This window comes from Plasmodium knowlesi (assembly GCF_000006355.2).
Source record: "Plasmodium knowlesi strain H genome assembly, chromosome: 11".
Taxonomy (NCBI): domain Eukaryota; phylum Apicomplexa; class Aconoidasida; order Haemosporida; family Plasmodiidae; genus Plasmodium; species Plasmodium knowlesi.
Genome location: NC_011912.2, coordinates 2,263,602 through 2,282,916, shown reverse-complemented (window position 1 = coordinate 2,282,916; position 19,315 = coordinate 2,263,602). Strand labels below are relative to the sequence as shown.

The window sequence follows — 19,315 nt, the reverse complement described above, 5'->3', positions numbered from 1 at the left end:
TCTACCAGTGCGCCCTCCCCCAAAGGATGCTTTCAAAATATTTCAGTCCATAGAAATTGCAACCGATGGTGTCCACATACACCAAACTTTATTTATTGTCACAAATTTTTCTTACTTTTTTACTTTTCGAGTTTTCTAATTTTTCTAATGTTACTAAAAAACATAAAATCACAAACGAGTTAATTAAATGAACATAGTCCATCTTATGTGTTTGCGTGTACGGGGCAGATGCCCCTTCCCACAGGCGTTCGCATCATTCTGCCGTCGAAAATAATTTAACAATTCCACAAATAAACAATACATCTAAAAAATGGGGCAAACTGTCCGTGCAAAAATGGGAATGAAAAAGTAGTGCTACGGTTGCGAGGGATGACTTGCTTGGAATTCATCATCCCCCCCTCAGCGCGCAGCATGTGCAGAGCATGCATGGAGGCTCTCTCGCTTCTCGATAGACGAGGGCGTGAAGCTGTACTGCGTGCGTCTTAATGAAGGTGCTTCAAAAAAAAGAAAAAAAAAAAAGAAAAAATACGCATTAGTTCACAAACGTTCATATTTACCTTAAAAAAAAAGAAAAAATATATATATATATATATATATATATATATATATATATATATATATATATGCATGGGGGTAACTACCTACGTACATATTTATGTATACTTACAGATGTACATGCTCCAACGAGGCATTGTGTCTAAAGATACCCTTCTACTATTTTGATAAAATAAAAATACTAAAGGAAATTACGTGAATAAATAATGGGCGAGTAGTAGCCCATTCTTCAAATATGGACATTGCACAGAAATATTTCAATATGGTATGCTTTCTTGTACTCCTCAAATTTCAGTGTCGTCGTCTAGAAGGGTGTCCAAACGGGGATGTAGTTAATTCTCTATCCATTTCAAATGGGAAATGCGTGGGCGAAACTGCACAATCATTTAGAAAATATATAATGGATGTAAATGGAATACACAGAAATTTGTTTGCACGATGGCTCCTATAAGAGGTGGTCCCGGGGGGAGAAGAACTCTGCTAAGTTTTATCCTGCTTGAGTGATCCCATTAATCATTCCCCTCGATGGAAGACACAAAATTCTTCTTCTCATATATATCCGAAAAACTCTTCCTGTTCGTCCAGTTGTAATTACAAGGATTTACTTTATCATCATTACCTCCACTAAACCCAGATGACATTATTATCTGCTTGCACTTGGAGAGCTCCTCTCTTAAAACTTTTATCTGAGCCATTAAGTTCTTTATCTCATTTTTGTAGTGCTTACACTGTAAACATGATGGGCCCAAAAAATTGTAATTCCCAAAAGGGTTAAAATTGCTAGAGGATGAATAATTAAAAAGTTCGCTTCCATTTGTCACCTCTTTTTCTTTGTAACCAAACAGGTTCGTGTCCTCTTTAAAATTTGTGAAACTATTATCCCCTTCATTTGTGCACTCGAAATTCTCGTTAATACTATTACAGGACAGGAATATATTTAGCAGGTTGTTTGTGTAATCCATTGACTCATTTTCTTCTTTCTCATTTGAATTGTATTCCTTCGACTTATTGATATCCTCAAACTGGTTATTCTCCATCGGGTGCAAGGTTTCCTCTTTGATAAAAAAATTGCTGTACGCGTCGTTCGAAACGTTGCTTCGGCTAAAGGGGCTTCCCCTGCTCACGCTGAATGAAGAACACCTGCTCTGGTTGAACGAGCTCGGCATATTTGGACTTAGGTTAAAAATACTCCCTCCGTCATCACCCATTTTGTCGCTGCCCCCCTGCAGGGACATGCTCGAGTGGTCCTCCCCCTGCTTCAAAATAAACGCAGAATTGTTCCTCTTCCTTCCGAAAAGCAGATCCCCCATTTCGCCTATTCCCCCTACAACGCCCACATTGTCTCTCCCCCCAGAAGTTCCGAACCCGCCCAACTTGCTATCCATGCTACCCTTCGCGTAATTATAAAACATACTTCCCCCCTGTTCCATGAACTCCTTCTTCAAAATGGCGTACTCGCTTGATTCCTTCGGCACCACACTATTTTCTCTACAATTGCAGTAGTTCATTGTCTGGCAACAACTCTTCTCCACCTGCTTCTTGTCTTCCACAGGATTACCATTATTCAGAGTGGATTCGCTGCTGAATTTTTCCACAACACCATGATTCAAGTTAGTACTATTGTAAATATCAATGGACCTGCCTCTGTTCTGCACACTACCTACACTGTTAAATACTGTGCCATCATTATTCTGCTTCTTCTTCTCTTCATCTTGATTTCTATTCGCCCAATCAAAGTTCGATCTAGAATTAGTGCCTACAACAACCTTCACCTCCTCACAGGTAACTTTCGCCTGATTCATGGAATTCACCCCACTACAAATATTGCTCCCTTTGGCGATAACGTCTCTTCCGTTTACTCCACTGTTTCTACCTTTCTCGTTCGCGTTTCCGTTTTTCCTAGTTTTGTCTCTGAAGGCATGCTCTTCTCCATGATTTCCTACTTCAACTTCCTTTCCACTGATTTGCTCCAATTGCCCCTTTTCCTGGTCGGTACTTCCAGTCTGATCACTCTCCCCTTGATCACCTTGGATGGCTTTCCTGTTCCTGGGAGTTCCGCCATTACTGCCACTTTCCGTTGTCCCTTTTTTACAATTTTTATTTCCACCCTTGTTCATACTCGCCGTATTGTTACTTTTCTTTCCGCCTTGACATTCCCCATTTTTCGCCTTGCCATTTTTCTCCTTCTCCCTTTCTCCACAAGACGGATCAACACCGCTAAAATTTTCATCGTTCCTTTCCTCACCATTCACAAATTTGTTATTTCCATTTTTCCTATCTTCCTGGTCCTTTTCATTCTTACAATTTTTGCTCACCAAATTATCCTTTTTCGTGTTCTTCCTTTTCTCGCTCAATTCGCTCCTCAGTTCAACATTCCCTGTGCACAGAACCTCGCAAAAGGTACTCGCCCTCGTATTCCTTCTTCCATTCAATACATTACTGCTATTGTTATTCGTACTGTTATTATGCCCTAAATTTGCATCCACCCCTTTCTTATTTTTATTCTTCTTTGACATTTTATTTTGCCCCTTTGTATTGCTCCCTGTTAATGTAACATTGGCATTTTTATCCCCCTCTTCTCCTTTTAATTCCCTTTCCTTGTTCACCCCATTTTTTTCAATCCCCTCCTTGGAAGATATAACACCTTGGCTTCCAATAGCATTAACCATTTCGCTCGCACCAGAGTCAACGAACCGAATTATACTTCCCACATCTGTAGGTTCCATATCAACCTTGGATCCTTGTCCCTCCTCCACATGTTCATTTGTGAAAAAACACTTGCTTCGTCCATTTATACCCGTGTCATCAAAACTCAGATGATCAAAGGTGTTGCAATTGGACAGGTTCGCGAAGCTACCTGTCTTATTATTATTATTATCATTGTCATTCTCACTAACATCAAATATGGTTGACAGGTTCCCATAATTCTCGAATATAGAAGTATTATTTGAGTTGTTGGAAAAATATTTTGAACTGATTAAGTCCAATTTCCCCTCTGGGCTACCATCCCTCTCCATTATCTGCTCCTCCTTAAAATTTTCCACATGCCTGGGACCCTTTTGAAATAAATTTGCGTTCATTCCATCTGCTTGATGTGTTGCGTCTTCTCCGTTTCCAATTTCTCCCAGGCATGGGAAATATTCGCACGCCTTGTTGTAGGTCAGCTCTTGGAATAGACTACTGTCGTCACCGACGCAACTATCTTCCACTGTGATACCTCCACTAAGAACACCACCTCCTACACTGCCCACATTGCCGACTGTTCCACTTCCCGTGGCAACTTTGCACGATCCGTTTCTCTCCCCGTCATGCGCCTTCAAACCATGCGAAAAAAAAGAATTCCTCGCCTGAACGTTTACCACATCGGAATTATAGCTATCTCTCCAACCACAACCCTTCGTCTTATTATTTTCATAATCAGTAAAACAAAATTCAACAACCTTATACGCATTATTGTCCATTTGATCGAAATTTATTCCGCATTCCGTCGTGTTGCTATTATAACTGAGAGTTTCATCACAGTACATGTTATTTCTGCTCATGAAAGATGTGTTAATGTTTGTAGTTTTGTCGAAATTTACGTTTCCTAAATCGCCTAGCTCATTTATCCAGATAGAACTACCACTATTATTGTTGCCATTTTTATTATCGTTGCTCTTTTTTACACTTTTCTTTGTACTACTCAAGGCTTTAGTATTCCATGGACCGTTAAACATCGTCGTGGAGCAGTGTGTAATGGACGCATTGATGGAATTGCACAAAAGGTTATTCAACCCACTCTCTAGACCACTTCCCAAACTACTCATTCTGTTACCATTGCTCCCACTCCCACCCTGACTACTGTTCGACCACGTGGAGTAAAACGATGCATTCTTGTTCAAAAATAAGCTACCCTTATTTGTGTTGTAATTAAAGTGTGGCATACGAATCTTCAGAATGCTCTCCACCTTCCTCCTGATTTCTTTATCATTCTTATTATGATGAGTTAAAATACTATCGATGTTATTTCTCCACTTGTTCCACTTTTTTTCCCAAATGGTCCAATTCAAGTGAGCCTCATTCTTGTCATTCGAATCATGATAAAATGCACATTTCTGAAAATAATCACAAGCTCCATCTTTTGCCATCTGACATGCTTGTGTTTTGTATACTATGGGATGAAATATCTTTTCTAATTTGGTGTGTGCCAAAGGACAGTATGCATCATCACATTTTTTCATACGTGGACAATCGACGGGTAGGTAGAAATATTCATTTGTCTCTCGCCTATCAAACTTATTTATCTCGTACGGATACTTCTTCAGTTTGTTGAACGACTTGGTCACCGGCACACCACCAACGCTCATCTTGTTCTGTTGTGAAGTGGCGAAATGGGGGGGGGGCACGGCGAAAAGAAGAAAAATGGGCCACAGCCTCAGACGGAAAGCAAATATCTTGATGTATTTCAAAAATGCAGGGAATTTGGGAAATTTAAGAAAAACAGAAATACCAATGTGGTGAAGTGATCAACAGGTGAGGAGGCGAAAACCTCGAGAGGAAAACGCGCAAATGTTTTATCATGTGCACTTTACAGCTACACAAAAAAAAAAAAAAAAAAAAAAAAAAAAAAGAAGCAAGAGGAAATGCTCAGGCGTGATTCATGAATATGTATATATGCGTCCACTAGGGTTAACGCAGACCATGGTATCTCATACAGATTTTATTCCTTCTCCTTTTGAATGCGTATTGAATTGTTTCTCTACCGTTGCATTAGCATGTTGTGTCCTCGATCACGAACAGCGTGCCTTTTTATTTCATATATCTGCACGAGAACAAAACTGTCGCATCGTTTCGCTTCGTCTATGCCACCTTCCTTCCAATGGGCGTACTTGTTCACACATAAAAAAAATAACTAAAATTATAACATGATCAAATTGGTGAATAGGTTTTCACGCACGGGGCATTCTATATGTGGGTGTTTTCCCTTGTGAGAAATAGAAAAAATTGTATATAACACAATTAAAAATGACGGGAGGAATAACGGGGCACACTTCTTCCAATGACTATTCATACAAAAGGTATTATATATGCGCACTGATACGTGTATGTTTCGTTTGTCTCTTTTTTCTTAGAACTTGGGAAAATTAGCCTTTCCGTTCGTGTGTTAGTATGTTTATGTATGCATGTGCTATCGTACGCATATAGGCATGCAAATTTGTACAAACGATTTGTCACCCCCCCATTTCGATGACGCAAACTCGGTAAAGGCACAATGCCGCGTGGTACCCTCAAGTGATGGGCTGTTATATCACGCTCAAATACGATAACACGATAACGCGTCAGTCCACAGTGGGGTATGCATAAAGCGAATGACTAATTTAAGCAAATCATATGAATTCGTGTTCCTCTCAATTCCACAAATATTAATAATAATATGAATTAAAAATATAAAAAGAATTACTATACATATCACTCCTACGAACACTGCTCCTGTGAATAGGAGGGAAAAAAGACTCACATGTAGATGGACTATACACGCTTTATAAAAAGTAAACTTTCCTTGTGTATTCACAATTATTACCCCAAAGGATCATTAATATAAAAGTATGGCATGCATATATGTAAATAAGAACGCCTTCATGTGCGGATATACACATAACAAATTTTTTTACACAGAAAGACACAAAAAGGGCGTGTAAAAAAAAAAAAAAAAAAGGCAAACTTCCGAATAAACGAATTGGAAAAATTAAAAAAAAATAATAATAAAATAAAAAAAAAGGGGAAAAAAAAACACAAACCCATGAACAGTGGAGTTAATTTTTATGTCTTCTCTGCAAAGATGTGTTAAAATAAAAAGCGTAGGGAAATGAAAAAAGAAGAAAAAAAAAAAAAAAAAAAGGAAATTTTTTTTTTTTTTTTTCTTAAAATTGCCTCAAGTTTTCTAAACACGCGAACTCAAACAAAATAAGACATTTACTCAAATGGCAAAATAAACACACGTGGATGCATTTGCGTCCTGTATTTATCTAAATGTGTAAAAATACACTTAAAACACAACTCACATTTTTCTCTGCTCATCTCCTTTTACTATTTTGTGTAGAGCACATGGATAAAATAATTCAATATGTATACCTAACTTTTTTTTTTTTTTTTTTTTTTTTTTTTTTTTTTTTTCTTCTGTTCTTTTTTATTTTCATCTTTTTTTCGACTACGTCATGGGGAGTCTGCTACTGTATGTACTACTACTGTGTAAAAAAAAAAAAAAAAAAAAAAAAAAAGAGGCATTTGAATTTTTTTTTTTTTTTCTTACATCAGAAAAATGAATAACGATAAAAAGTTTAAAATGATACACGTCGGATTACCGCATCGAATAATAGCGTTGTTCTTTTTTTGTGCATTTTTTTTTTTCCCCTTTTAGGTATGATAAACGTGGCAAATATATATGCATGCATATTTCACGCAAGCATATGGGTACAAACAAACTCGCAGATATACCTACGGAAGTACACGGGCGTGAACAAGAACACTTGTATGCACCTGTGTGTGTGCACGAATGTATGTCTTAGGCAAAGATACAACGAGGTATGCCCCATGCAAAAGCATACATTGGTGATCCCAAAATACAGTCGCACACAATTGCCGAGGTGTAGTGTAACTAATAACATTAAATTTTATGGACGCTCAAATATTCTTTCCACAAAAAATGAGAAAAGCACACTCATTTTACACACAAATAATGTGAATTCGTTCCAATAAAAAATATATATATATATACATATAAATAAATATATAAGAAGGAAAAACATGGAAAGAAAACGCTGCAAACGCAAAAATGGATCAAAAAAAAAAAAAAAAAATCTAGGTTTATTCAGCGTTGTTGCGCATTCATACGGGGAAAAAATTACAACTTGATTTTTCAGCTCTTTTGTCACTGCCTACAAAAAAGGAAAGATCCCCCAACTGACTCTTCCTATATGGTTGTTGCTAACACGACGGTTGCTCACGCGGTAGTTGCTCACGTGGTAGTTGCCCACGAAGCATATGCGCCCATCACACACACACACACACACACATTCATGCATCAAACATGAAAAAATTCTGCAGCATAAATTTTTTCAGCATTGGGGCCAAATGAACACTGCAAATGCGTAATGGTACGAAGCTCCCATAAATGGCTGTCTTTCCTCACCTCAGGTAAACAAATGTCGCTCGTTCTTCTGTGCGTTCTCACTTTTATATATTTTCTCTTTTTTCTTTTTCGAGTTGTAACAGTAATACAAATAATTTTACAAAAAAAAAAAAAAAAAAAAAAATACATACGCGTATGTGTACAGTTATATATGTATGCTTATGTAAACGTGTAAATGTACACATATCCTTAAACAAACACAAAAGTGGCGCCCTTCACAGCGCTTTTTAAAGTGAAGCTGTGGCAATCAGCATGGCATGGTATTTACGAAAAAAAAAGGTATATATCACAGGAATTGTGAGCGTAAAATGCGAATGCAAAGTAGGGAAATGTAAAATTGTACTTGCACAAACGATGGAGTACAAAAATGAACATGCGCAAATGTAGAAACACAAAGAAAACTCAAAAGGATAAAAAAAAAAAAAAAAAAGGGAAATGTATATAGTATATAGTATATAGTATATAATATATAATATATAATACAAATTATAAATTATAAAACATACAGCGTAAAACGTGAAATGCAAAAAAATAAAATCATAACAATCATGATTGATTTCCCGTAATGAGCACTCTGGTATGCTCATACCCCTAGACCTTATGTAAAATTAAGCAAAAAAAAACAGGAAAGAAAAAACACCTTCCTCCTGCAAAATGAACTTCAAAAAATTAAGCAGAAATATATGATAACTGCTTTAAGAACAAAAAAAAAAAAAAAAAAAAAAAAAAAAAAAAAAAAAAAGAATACATTTGGGTAGCTGGTGAAAAACATAATGACTTGGCTGTTTGTGTGTAAACAAACCTTTACATACGTGTATGCATATTTTTATGTTTGAAGAAAAAAAAAAAGAAAAAAAAAAAAAAAAAAAAAGCAGTGTTCATACACCTTTATATCATGTTATGCTGTGCTGCAGTACGTTATGCCTTTTTTTACGCTTTCCTTTTTTACTCCTTCACTTTTTTCATTTTTCGCGTTTTTCCACTTTTTTCATTTTTCGCGTTTTTCCACTTTTTCCATTTTTTCCACTTTTTTCTTAACCCATTAAATGTTACTACAAGCCAACTCTGCCACGGTTCACCGCGAACGTTCTTAATTGCACTTATGTAAACGAGTTTATGGCCATCTCCACACACGTTCGCTATGCACTTTTTACCTTTATGTAGAAAAATTCGCGAAACGTGTAACCTCCTCAAATGGCATACAAATAAGCAAATTTAAGCAGTGGAAGGATGAACCATTGGGGCACTTTTCAAAATCGAAAAACACTCGAATAATTGAACAAAAAAAAAAAAAATAAATAAATAAAATAGAACGCAACTTTAACCATTTTAAACACCAAATGGGAAAGCACAATAACGCGGCACAAACTATTCAGCCGCTGGGAGACGCATATTAAAAGAAAAAAAAAAAAAATGCATAAGTAAACAAGCACAAGTAAACACTAACAATCAAATCCATGTGCGTTGCGCTAATTCGTTAACACAGAATTAAGGCGGGGTCATATTACGCGGACTTAAACACCCGTATAGGGTATACACGCACGCTCATTCCTCCATATAGGAAAATTGCAAAGGGGGCAAACAACTCAGATTTGTTGTACACTTATCGCCGCGGCCATGTGATACATTTTTTGTGGAACATTAAAAGAATCACCCTGGACGCTGTACGCATAAATGCAAAGGGAGGAAAAGTAAAATGCTCAACTGGACATGCACCGAAACTGGTTTTTCCATCTACATGTGGCAGCATTGTGGAGGTGAGCTTCACACGGTCTTTTTTCCTTTTTTCCTTTTTTCCTTTTTCCCTTTTTTCCATTTTTCCCTTTTTCCCTTTTTCCCTTTTTCCCTTTTTCTTTTCTGTCTTCACTTTTCCTCTTCTTTCTCATCCCCGCATGGCTGTCCAGCACTGCCAGAAAAATTACCTTTTTCGAAAAGACTTACGCGAAAGAGGAGAATAAGCAAAATTGGTAGCGTAGGCAATGTTTTCAAAGGGAGGAAATATTTATTTCATCAGGGGAAACATTCCTCTGTCCCCCTTTTCATCTTTCATAGGCGTCCAATGTGGAGAGGAAGAGACACATAAGTATTACTACTCCGATTTTTGCGCACACAATTTTCGTCCCCCCTTCCAGGGAAGGAAGGACGACTGGTGAAAGAAAAACGGTGATCCCTGTTCAGGACGTTGTCCCTCATACGAATTGCCACAATAAGGTAAGTGGAATAAACTCATTTTAATTAATCCCCGTGGTTGATCATGCAAAGAGAAAAATACTAGTATATCGCAGGTTCATGCAGGAGGGTAAGTACCACCAAAGGTGTCCTTCCATTATCAGAAACCAACCAATACCAAGCGTCCTCCACCGGGGTTAGATTCAATAGCAACAGAACGGACAAAGTAAAAACGTCTACATATGTATACCTCTCACACACGTACGTTTCGGTTATTATAAAAAAAAAAAAAAAAAAAAAAAAAAAAAAATTTTTAAGTCCGAAAAAAAAAATTATGCAAAGGAGAAATGCAAAATGGCGTTTGGGTAGCAGAATGACCCAGCCATATTCTGTTCGAAAATTTGTTTATATACTTTTTTATCGGCAAAAAAAGTAGTGTTCCCATGAGAAGGCGCTTCTGCAATGTGTTTAAAACATATCAGACTCTATAATTCACCCCATCTTCTCCTTCCAACTCTATATACATCCTAACAAAAACAATGAACATCAAAAATTCGCGCGTCAATTCGTGCCCCATTTGGAAACATATAAAAACTGGGCAAAATATAAACAGCAGAGAAACCGGAAAAAGGAAAAAAACTTCAACCAGTTTACGCCAACTTTACATTAATTTGCACTCGAAATATAATATAATACCCGTGGAAGATTACTGATCATTCTTGCACGGGTAAGCGTAATAATAGTACACTGTAAAAATCGACGCTTATACATATGTACATTGTTACTATATACGCCCAGGGCCACCACATACCGTAAAAAAAACTGAAAAAAAAAAAAAAAAAAAAAGAAAAAAATGAAACCTGGGGGATTGATGTCAAAGGAAGGATAGGGAAAAATAACGCTTTCTTTTTCTTTTTTTTTTCTTTTTTTGATATGCTTATAAAAGCTATGTTGTTTTGCACATAAAGGCCATCGTTTGCACCTAAAGCAATATTTTTCCTTCTTTTATCCCCATATTTTATTCCCACTTTTTTTTTTTTTTTTTTTTTTTTTTTTCCCTTTTCCCCCAAGTGGCTATTAAGAAAAATATGAACAAAAGCAAAATTACAGTCGACTGAACCTCCCTCTTTTTTTTTGCGAAAGATAAAAAGGTTCACTCACAGCTTCTAGATCATATTCGATTTTTTTTCATTTTTTCACTTTCCCCAATATAGTAAGGGCAGATAGAACGGGAAAATATTATTTTTCCTCATAAGTAGGTATAATTTTTTTGGGAGACTGATAAATTAACCTCTTTTTGTTGGTACAGATTTTAACAACTCTTTCCCCCTCCCCATATATTTTTGGGTGCACAAATTATGTATCCGTGCAATAGCTTAACCATACGCATAAACAGTACACCCCATTGGCCAAAAGTGGTAACCCCCCACAGAAGTACCAAAGTTTGAGTCGCAACTACATAATTATGTCTGGCGGTAACATCGATGACCTATTTAATGTCTTTGAAGAAAATGGCATAGAAGATAATATTTCCACGAAGGATGAAGCGGGAGGAGTCCAGGTGGACAACCACCCCGAGGGTGAAGTGAACGAAGAGAATGTCAGTAAAATGCATACTGACAAAGGTGCAATAGGAGATGAGATACACTGCAATGAGGAAAACGAAAGAGGTACCCATCCCGGAGAGGGCCATACGGGGAGAGACGAAGAAGGCGACAATAACGGGGATGCGCAATTAAATAAGCAACCGAAGGGTGTGGCTTCCGCCCCTATAGGGACCCCCCAAATTAATGTTGAAAACCTCATTTCGTGCAAAAAGAGGGACCAAAAGGTGCAGAACAAAATAAAAGAGGAAATATATAACGACATACAAATGGTCGATGGCACGACCAGAAATGCAAGCAACAAAGTAAGAAAGTTGAATGAAAATCAAAACGAAAAGAACGCTGAAAAAGGAGAAAAACAAACGGATGAAAGCGGACCGGTAGAAGAAACACTAATCGAAAATAGCAAAACGATAAACAATGACGATGTACTCGTTTTGGAGGAGTTCCGCAGTGATGTCAATTGTATTCACAAGTGTATCCGGCCAAAGAGTTACGTTCACAACAAGCTCAGTGAAACTCTCACCCCGGCCAGGACGTACAAATTTGAATTAGACACTTTTCAGAAGAAATCTATTGAATGTTTGGAGCGAAACGAAAGTGTCTTAGTGTCAGCGCACACATCTGCTGGAAAGACGGTTATCGCAGAGTACGCCATCGCTCTAGGGTTAAGGGATAAGCAAAGAGTTATCTACACGAGCCCTATAAAAGCGTTAAGTAATCAAAAGTACAGAGACCTCAGTGAAGAATTTAAAGATGTCGGATTGATCACAGGAGATATTTCCATAAATCCTGATGCTTCCATCATTGTCATGACGACAGAAATTTTGAGATCCATGTTGTACAGAGGCTCTTCCCTAACGAAAGAAGTTAAGTGGGTAATTTTTGATGAAATTCATTACATGCGAGACAGAGATAGAGGAGTAATCTGGGAAGAAACGATCATATTACTACCACTCATGGTGCGCTTTATTTTCCTAAGTGCAACCATCCCAAATGGTATTCAATTCGCAGAATGGGTGAGCAGTATCAAAAGCCAAGCTTGCCACATTGTGTACACCGATTATCGACCCACGCCCCTGCAACATTATATCTACCCAACATCTAGCGAAAGCGTTTTTCTTATTTGTGATGAAAATAAAGATTTTAAAAAAAATAATTTCATCAAAGCAGTCAATGCTATAAAAGAAAAAAACAACATGTCAGAAGATACCCACCAGCAGAATGGGAATAGTAGGCATAACAGACGAACAAAAAAAAATGTCCATGACATTGAAAAAATTGTACAGATGTGTCACTCTCGTAATTACACACCACTTATCATTTTTGCATTTTCAAAAAAGGAATGCGAAGTAAATGCTACTACCATGCATAAAGTGGACTTAACGGATGACACAGAAAAGGAAGTAATAAAAGAGTTGTACGAAAACGCCATTCAAATTTTAGCTGATGATGATAGGGCTTTACCACAGGTCCAGTTTATTCTTCCTCTCCTCTTAAGAGGTATAGGAATTCATCATGGTGGCCTACTACCAATCATTAAAGAAATAATTGAAATTATGTTTCAAGAATCACTGCTCAAAGTTCTATTCAGCACAGAAACATTCTCCATGGGTATTAACATGCCAGCCAAAACGGTCGTTTTTACCTCCTTGAGAAAATTTGATGGAGTAGAAAAACGGTTAATAACATCGGGGGAGTATATTCAAATGGCAGGAAGAGCGGGTAGACGTGGGTTGGACGACAGAGGTATCGTTATCATTATGTTGGATAGCCCACTACATTGGAGAGAGGCGGAAAAGTTATTCGTAGGGGAAGCCAACAGATTAGTCAGTCAGTTCCATTTGGGGTACAACATGATTTTAAATCTACTCCGAATAGAAGGAATTACACCAGAGTTTATGATTGAGAGATCCTTCATTCAGTACCAAATGAAAAAAAGCCTCTTCCAGAAAATTCTTGCCAAAAAAAAAGTAGAAGAAAAAATTAAAGAAATATTTAACCAGCTGACTAGTGTCTACCTGGATAAGGATGATCAGGAGATCAGTAAAGGAAATCTCTTGAAGAAAATTATGGATCCTAATTATGAGTGCACCTCCCCCGCGGGGGAAGAGATGAGTGCTCTTCAATCAGTGTACACCCAACATGGTGACCAAAATAGCAACATGGAAGAAGATCTATCCTCCGGAGAGAAAGCAGAAATAACTATCAACGAGGAGGATATTCAAGAGAAAGAGGGTACCCACTCCGAACACACCCTCGACACCATGAATGATGAACTCAAAAACTACAACACTGTATTTTCCTGCATTTCCAATTATTACATATTAAGAAACAAGCTTATCGATCTGGGGGAAACGTACAGGTCTATTCTAACGGCCAGGAAGAATATCACCCCGTACTTGGCCATGGGACGACTGCTCTACCTGGTGGAGGACGACTTGAGGTGGGGTTGGGCCATATGCATTGAAGGAAAAATTGTTGAGCAAGCCAATCGAGGTCGCAGCGCTGGTCGAAACAACGCCCTGAGGAGCGCCAACGCGACAAACACCACTAACCCCGCTAATGCGGAAGATGCCGATGTACTGCTCGTGGATTGTCTAGTACCCTACAGCCAAAACAGAAAAAGGAAACGGTTCCAGGGGGATGACGGTGATGTTAGTGGGGAGGATGATGTGGATGAGTTGCCCGAAGGTACGCAGAAGGAATTTGTTCCGGCCACCGACAGGATGAAGGCCAAGTGGAAACTCATCACCTTCCACATCAAGTGCATCTACCAGATTTCTGCTGTCGTCTTAAACCTAGAGAAGCCATTTGACAAAAAAAATGAAGAACAAATTATGAGCGCCAAAATGAAGTATAACACCATGGTGAAGTGCTTGAAAGGAGAAAAAAATATCCCTGTCATTAACCCCCACCAGATGGAAATCAAAGATGAAGCTTTTCTAAAAGTCGTAAAAAATATAAACTACCACGAACAGATGTTAAGTAGAAATAAATTACTAAACAGTCGAAATTTACACAAGTACTACCAACTGTACAATATGTATGTAGCTTTGCAATTTGAAAAGAACCTTTTAGAGGCCAATATAGAAAAGTGCAGATTTATAGTCTTAAAGAAGGAACTTAAAAATATGCTTGTCCTTCTGCAAGGTTTGAATTATATAGAAATTTCACACAATTTGGAAGGGGAAAATGCGCAACAGGGGATAAATGCCCAGGAAATCAATATGGAGAAAGTCGAAAGGCAGGAAATCAAAGGAGACCAATCGACTTACCAGAACGAACTGGAGAGCGGAGGGAACTTCACCAGAGAGGAAGAAAAAAGCTACGTTGTAACGATGAAAGGACAAATAGCCAGTGCCATCCTCAGTGTGGATGAATTAGTTATTTCGGAATTATTTTTCTCCAACTTTTTTAGTAAATACAACTACGACTACATATGTGCTTTCCTCTCCTGCTTTGTTTATGACGAATCCACAAACAAAGAGGTAGCCATTGAAGACCCAATTCTTGTGGAGGGATACGAACAGATAATTAGAACAGCCACCCACGTTTCGAATAAAATGAACGAATGTGGAATGAGCATGAATTTGAAGGATTACCTGGACAAGTTCAAGTCTGCAATCATGCCCATAGTCTTACAATGGGTACGCGGCTACTCTTTCATGGAAATTCTTACTGACTCGCAGATATACGAGGGGTCTATCATACGTACGCTCAGGTGAGTTTCCCATGCACCAAGAAACGCGGGGCATGCCCACAAAAATGTATACGGAAACCTATATATTAATGTGCCTATAAAAGAGGCATACAAAAAAGTGCGAACATGTTTACGCCGAATTATGCATGCCCCCCCCTCATTTCTCCCCACCTTCCAACTCCTCAGGCGCCTGGACGAACTTCTCAGACAAATGATCTGCGCGTTTAGAGGAATCAACAACGACAGCATGTGCGAAATTTTGACAGAGGCGACAAAAAAACTGAGACGAGGCATCCCCTTCTCACCCTCTTTGTACTTATAAACTTAGCCATTTGTTTTTCCTTCTGCCTGCTAAAGCGCCCGGCAGAATTCTCCCATATATACATGTACACATTTGCTTTTATGTACATTTTTCCTTTTTTTTTTTTTTTTTTTTTTTTTTTTTTTTTTTTACGTTTTTCAAAGTGAAATTATAGTTTACAAATAAAATGTATACACACGGCAATGCGGCAAATTTGTTGCTTCATGCCCATTGTTGTGCTTTTTCTCCCACTTTTGCCTTTAAAAAAATATAACTTCACTTGTTTGCTTGTTTCGTTTCACCAATCCCACTTTGTTCGTCTTCCCCCCGTCTACCTATTCGCATTTCATATGTTGTACATAATGAAACATCAACGATAGACAATTTGTTGCTCTCTCGCGATAATTGGTGGAAGAATAAAAAAAAAAAAAAAAACACACACATAATGCTTGTGTATATGAATTTCCTGCAATGATAAACCGAACAAGTTCCCTCTAAGTGGGTTACAAAAACAACGTCCATTATCCACTTTGTAGCGCACTTTGTTGTGCACTTTATCTGCTCATTCGAAATAACCTCCAATTTTGCATCCCACCTCCCCCCAAGTGTGTATATTTATTTATATATGTACACATTTTTGTACAATGCGACTAATGGAAAAGTACCTCCCGCCTTTGACCATTTAGGGGCAACAAAGAATAACATCGCAGGTTCAACTTTAAGAATAACAACCCCCTGTAGTTGCACTTTTAAAATGCAAAGAAACGGCAGTTCGTCTCCAACCTTCATAACAGAAAAAGAGGATGCCTCCTACCACCAAGGGAAATCTCCAAAGGGTGCCTACAAAATGACAACCTCTGCGTCACTCTCACACGCACAGAGTGATACATGCATCTGCATATTTTTCGGGGATGTCAAATTGGAATAATTTTACTTTTAAAATGAGCACTTGAGAAGATATCCCTTTCCTTCTTTTCCATCTCTGGCTTAATTTTTTTTTTTTATTCATTTTTTGTTACTTTACCCATACCAGTTCTGCGTGTCAGCCTCCCTTTCGTCAACGAGAACAGGGACACAGCCGCAAAGGCAACGGTGCGCAGTTGCGCTTTTTCCTCATACATTATTTATGCGTGCAATTTGCCGCTCCTTAAGTATAGCCACTTGTGAAAAGTAATATTTTTTTTTTTTTTTTTAATTTTAAAGCATCATTCAGTGTTACCTTTTTCTATGCGCATGATACTTCCCAAGGAATGAATTTTTGCCCCATCGCTTTGCAGAAAAGTAGATCCCAATTTTTGAAACAACCACAACAGAGGAAAAAGAACATTTGTGCTGATCGATTTTTTTTTTTTTTTTTTTTTTTTAATTACCCAAACTTCACCAACAACAGCATCGCGCATTTAATTGGCAGACCCACTAACTGGTCCATCCATATTGTAAGGAGGCTCTCATGAAATAAAGGGGGGGCATCTTCTACATAGGAGGCATATACAGATCAGTACGCATATACTCTCTCTCCTGTGCACTTCCTTCTCACACACCCCTGAGACGTCGTAATCTAAACTGTACATTACACCTTAACAGCGACGCAAAAACAAAAAAAAAAAAAAAAAAAAAAAAAAAAAAAAAAAAAAAAAACAGTCTTCTCATCATGGCAGACGACATCCTGCAGTGCGTTCACAAAGAATTTAAATACGTACTCATAAGTAGCGACATAAATGACCAAATCAAAGAACTAACCTTCAGTGGGAGCGAGAGGAAGTTCCAAGGTGTTCTGGCGTCCCACTTTAGGAGAATCATTATTGACGAGAAGGGAAAAAATGAGCTAAAGGAATCTATAAAGGAGAAGCTTAAAGTAAGTAAGGAAAATGATGATGAAAAAAAAGAGCAACAAGATGATCAAAAAAACGGAGTAGAACTAAACGCCAGTGCAATAACTCCAGACCTAATCAACAACGCAGTGGAATCATCTCAGACATATCAAATAATCCCATTGACTATTCCCACGGAGAAAACAAATTTCTTTGCTGTCAACTGCTACATTGATGACATTGGGCGCATAAAAAAATTACCCTACAACAGTAGAGCATCCAGAATTTGTAGCACAGAAATTTATGGAGATGCTTTCCTTTCAAAAACCTATGATAATGAGGATTTCCGCAGATGCGATTTTACCATTTCGGAATATGAACAGTTTTTGCAGAACCCCCCCAAGGCAGAAAATAGGTACTGACGGAGTAACACTTTGTATGCTCAGAAATACACCCCTTCTTCCTTCCCTTTTTATTTCTGCTTTCCTAAGAAACGTGAAAACAGTTCCCTTCCATTTCATGTTCGATAGTATACCATTCTCCGCCACTTTTATCCCCTTCTCAGATGGGACCAGGCTCAAGCCATGCAAGACCTCTTGAAACAAATGCAAAGTCAGAAGGAGGAAAGCACTGCCATCACAGCGCCGACTGTGCGGCCGAATGTGTGCGAGCATTGTTATACGGTATGGAGAAAAGATACTCGCTTTCTTTAAAAAAAAAATGATAAACAATCTAAACGAAATAGATTCCCCTTAATAATGCCCAAACCACTCACACCCCTCATTTCTTTCCCCCTCTAACCTGCAGGAAAAGAACCTTAAGAGATGTGGAAAGTGCAAAAAGGTTTACTACTGCTCGATAGAGTGCCAACGAAAAGACTTTGTTTTTCACAAAAGAATTTGTTTATGAGGACACTTCCCTCACCACCACTAATGGTCCACTAGAATGTCGTTCAGGAGAGACCACCTTTTCTTTTGGAACCATGGAGAAGTTTTTTAAGATCTACCTTTTTTTATTTATTTATTTATTTTATTTTATTTTTTTTTTTGTTTGTTAAATTGGCTAACGCATTCCGAATTATGTTTAACTCATCGTGCCTGCTCCTACATGAGAAGTACCCAATTGGGCTGAAACAAAAGAAGTATGCCTGCCCGTGTAAACCTACGCACATATACATGAGCAGACGCGCACCATCTGTTCTTGGATGTTTTATCGTTCTTAATTTTTGAAACCCCACCACCACTCATCCCGTCTTCGCCTTTTTGCTTTGCCATTCGAATGCATCACATTTGCAAAGAAGAGGGAAAAAATATATATATATATATATAAAAACCTTTTAAAAGAAACCATAATGGCTGATTAAATTGACAAAGTAACCATTTAAGGGGAGGTTTTCACACTTGCTCTCTACATTTGCACAAATAGGAAATAATGATGAAACATTTTAGCGTCCCTATGCGTATACAACAGATTTACTCACCCCAAGTTGACGCTTACTCCACATAATTTTTTTTTTTTTTTTTTTTTTATCTTCCCCCCCCCCCCTTCGAATGAATTACAATGGCACCACGATTAGCGATGGGTCCCCCCTTACAACGCCGCATGATCATCTTATTCTGCACCCTTGCTAGAGACGAAATATCACATGCACTCAACAAATGCACTTAGCAACACTCTATTCAAAGGATATACAAAACCATGTAGCGTAAAAATAAATACACACTCCTTACAACCTACCCTATGGAAAAAAAAATGTTCCAAACGGAGTAACCACATTTTGTCCGGTAAAAAAAAAAAAAAATATAAAAAATAAATAATTTTTTTCCAAACGGCTGTGTTCCCCATGCGTAAAAGGATCAACACTTGTGCTCAACCCACTGGGGGAAGAATATCAAAAGGCATAGGAAAAAAAAAAAAAAAAAAAAAAAAAAAAAAAAAAAACGCTTGGTTCAGGCAGATCGTATTAATCAGTCCAGTCAACATTGTAACACTATTACCTGGTAC

General features: G+C 37.9%; 3 protein-coding genes across 3 annotated transcripts; 2 read left to right on the top strand and 1 right to left on the bottom strand.

Annotated features, from left to right (window-relative positions):
* Positions 1-1,064: 1,064 nt before the first annotated feature.
* Positions 1,065-4,901, bottom strand: PKNH_1148700 (zinc finger protein, putative; the record flags this gene model as incomplete). The annotated part of the gene is made up of 1 exon (XM_002261625.1): positions 1,065-4,901. The coding sequence occupies one exon, from the start codon at positions 4,899-4,901 to the stop codon at positions 1,065-1,067; it is 3,837 nt and encodes a 1,278-aa protein (XP_002261661.1).
* A 6,456-nt stretch (positions 4,902-11,357) lies between these two features.
* On the top strand, positions 11,358-15,521 carry PKNH_1148600 (ATP-dependent RNA helicase, putative; the record flags this gene model as incomplete). Its single annotated transcript, XM_002261624.1, has 2 exons — positions 11,358-15,220; positions 15,386-15,521. The coding sequence occupies 2 exons, from the start codon at positions 11,358-11,360 to the stop codon at positions 15,519-15,521; spliced, it is 3,999 nt and encodes a 1,332-aa protein (XP_002261660.1).
* Positions 15,522-17,151: 1,630 nt separating this feature from the next.
* On the top strand, positions 17,152-18,220 carry PKNH_1148500 (MYND-type zinc finger protein, putative; the record flags this gene model as incomplete). The annotated part of the gene is made up of 3 exons (XM_002261623.1): positions 17,152-17,726; positions 17,877-17,994; positions 18,119-18,220. 3 exons carry the CDS (start codon positions 17,152-17,154, stop codon positions 18,218-18,220), a joined length of 795 nt encoding a protein of 264 aa, XP_002261659.1.
* Between the last annotated feature and the right edge of the window lie 1,095 nt (positions 18,221-19,315).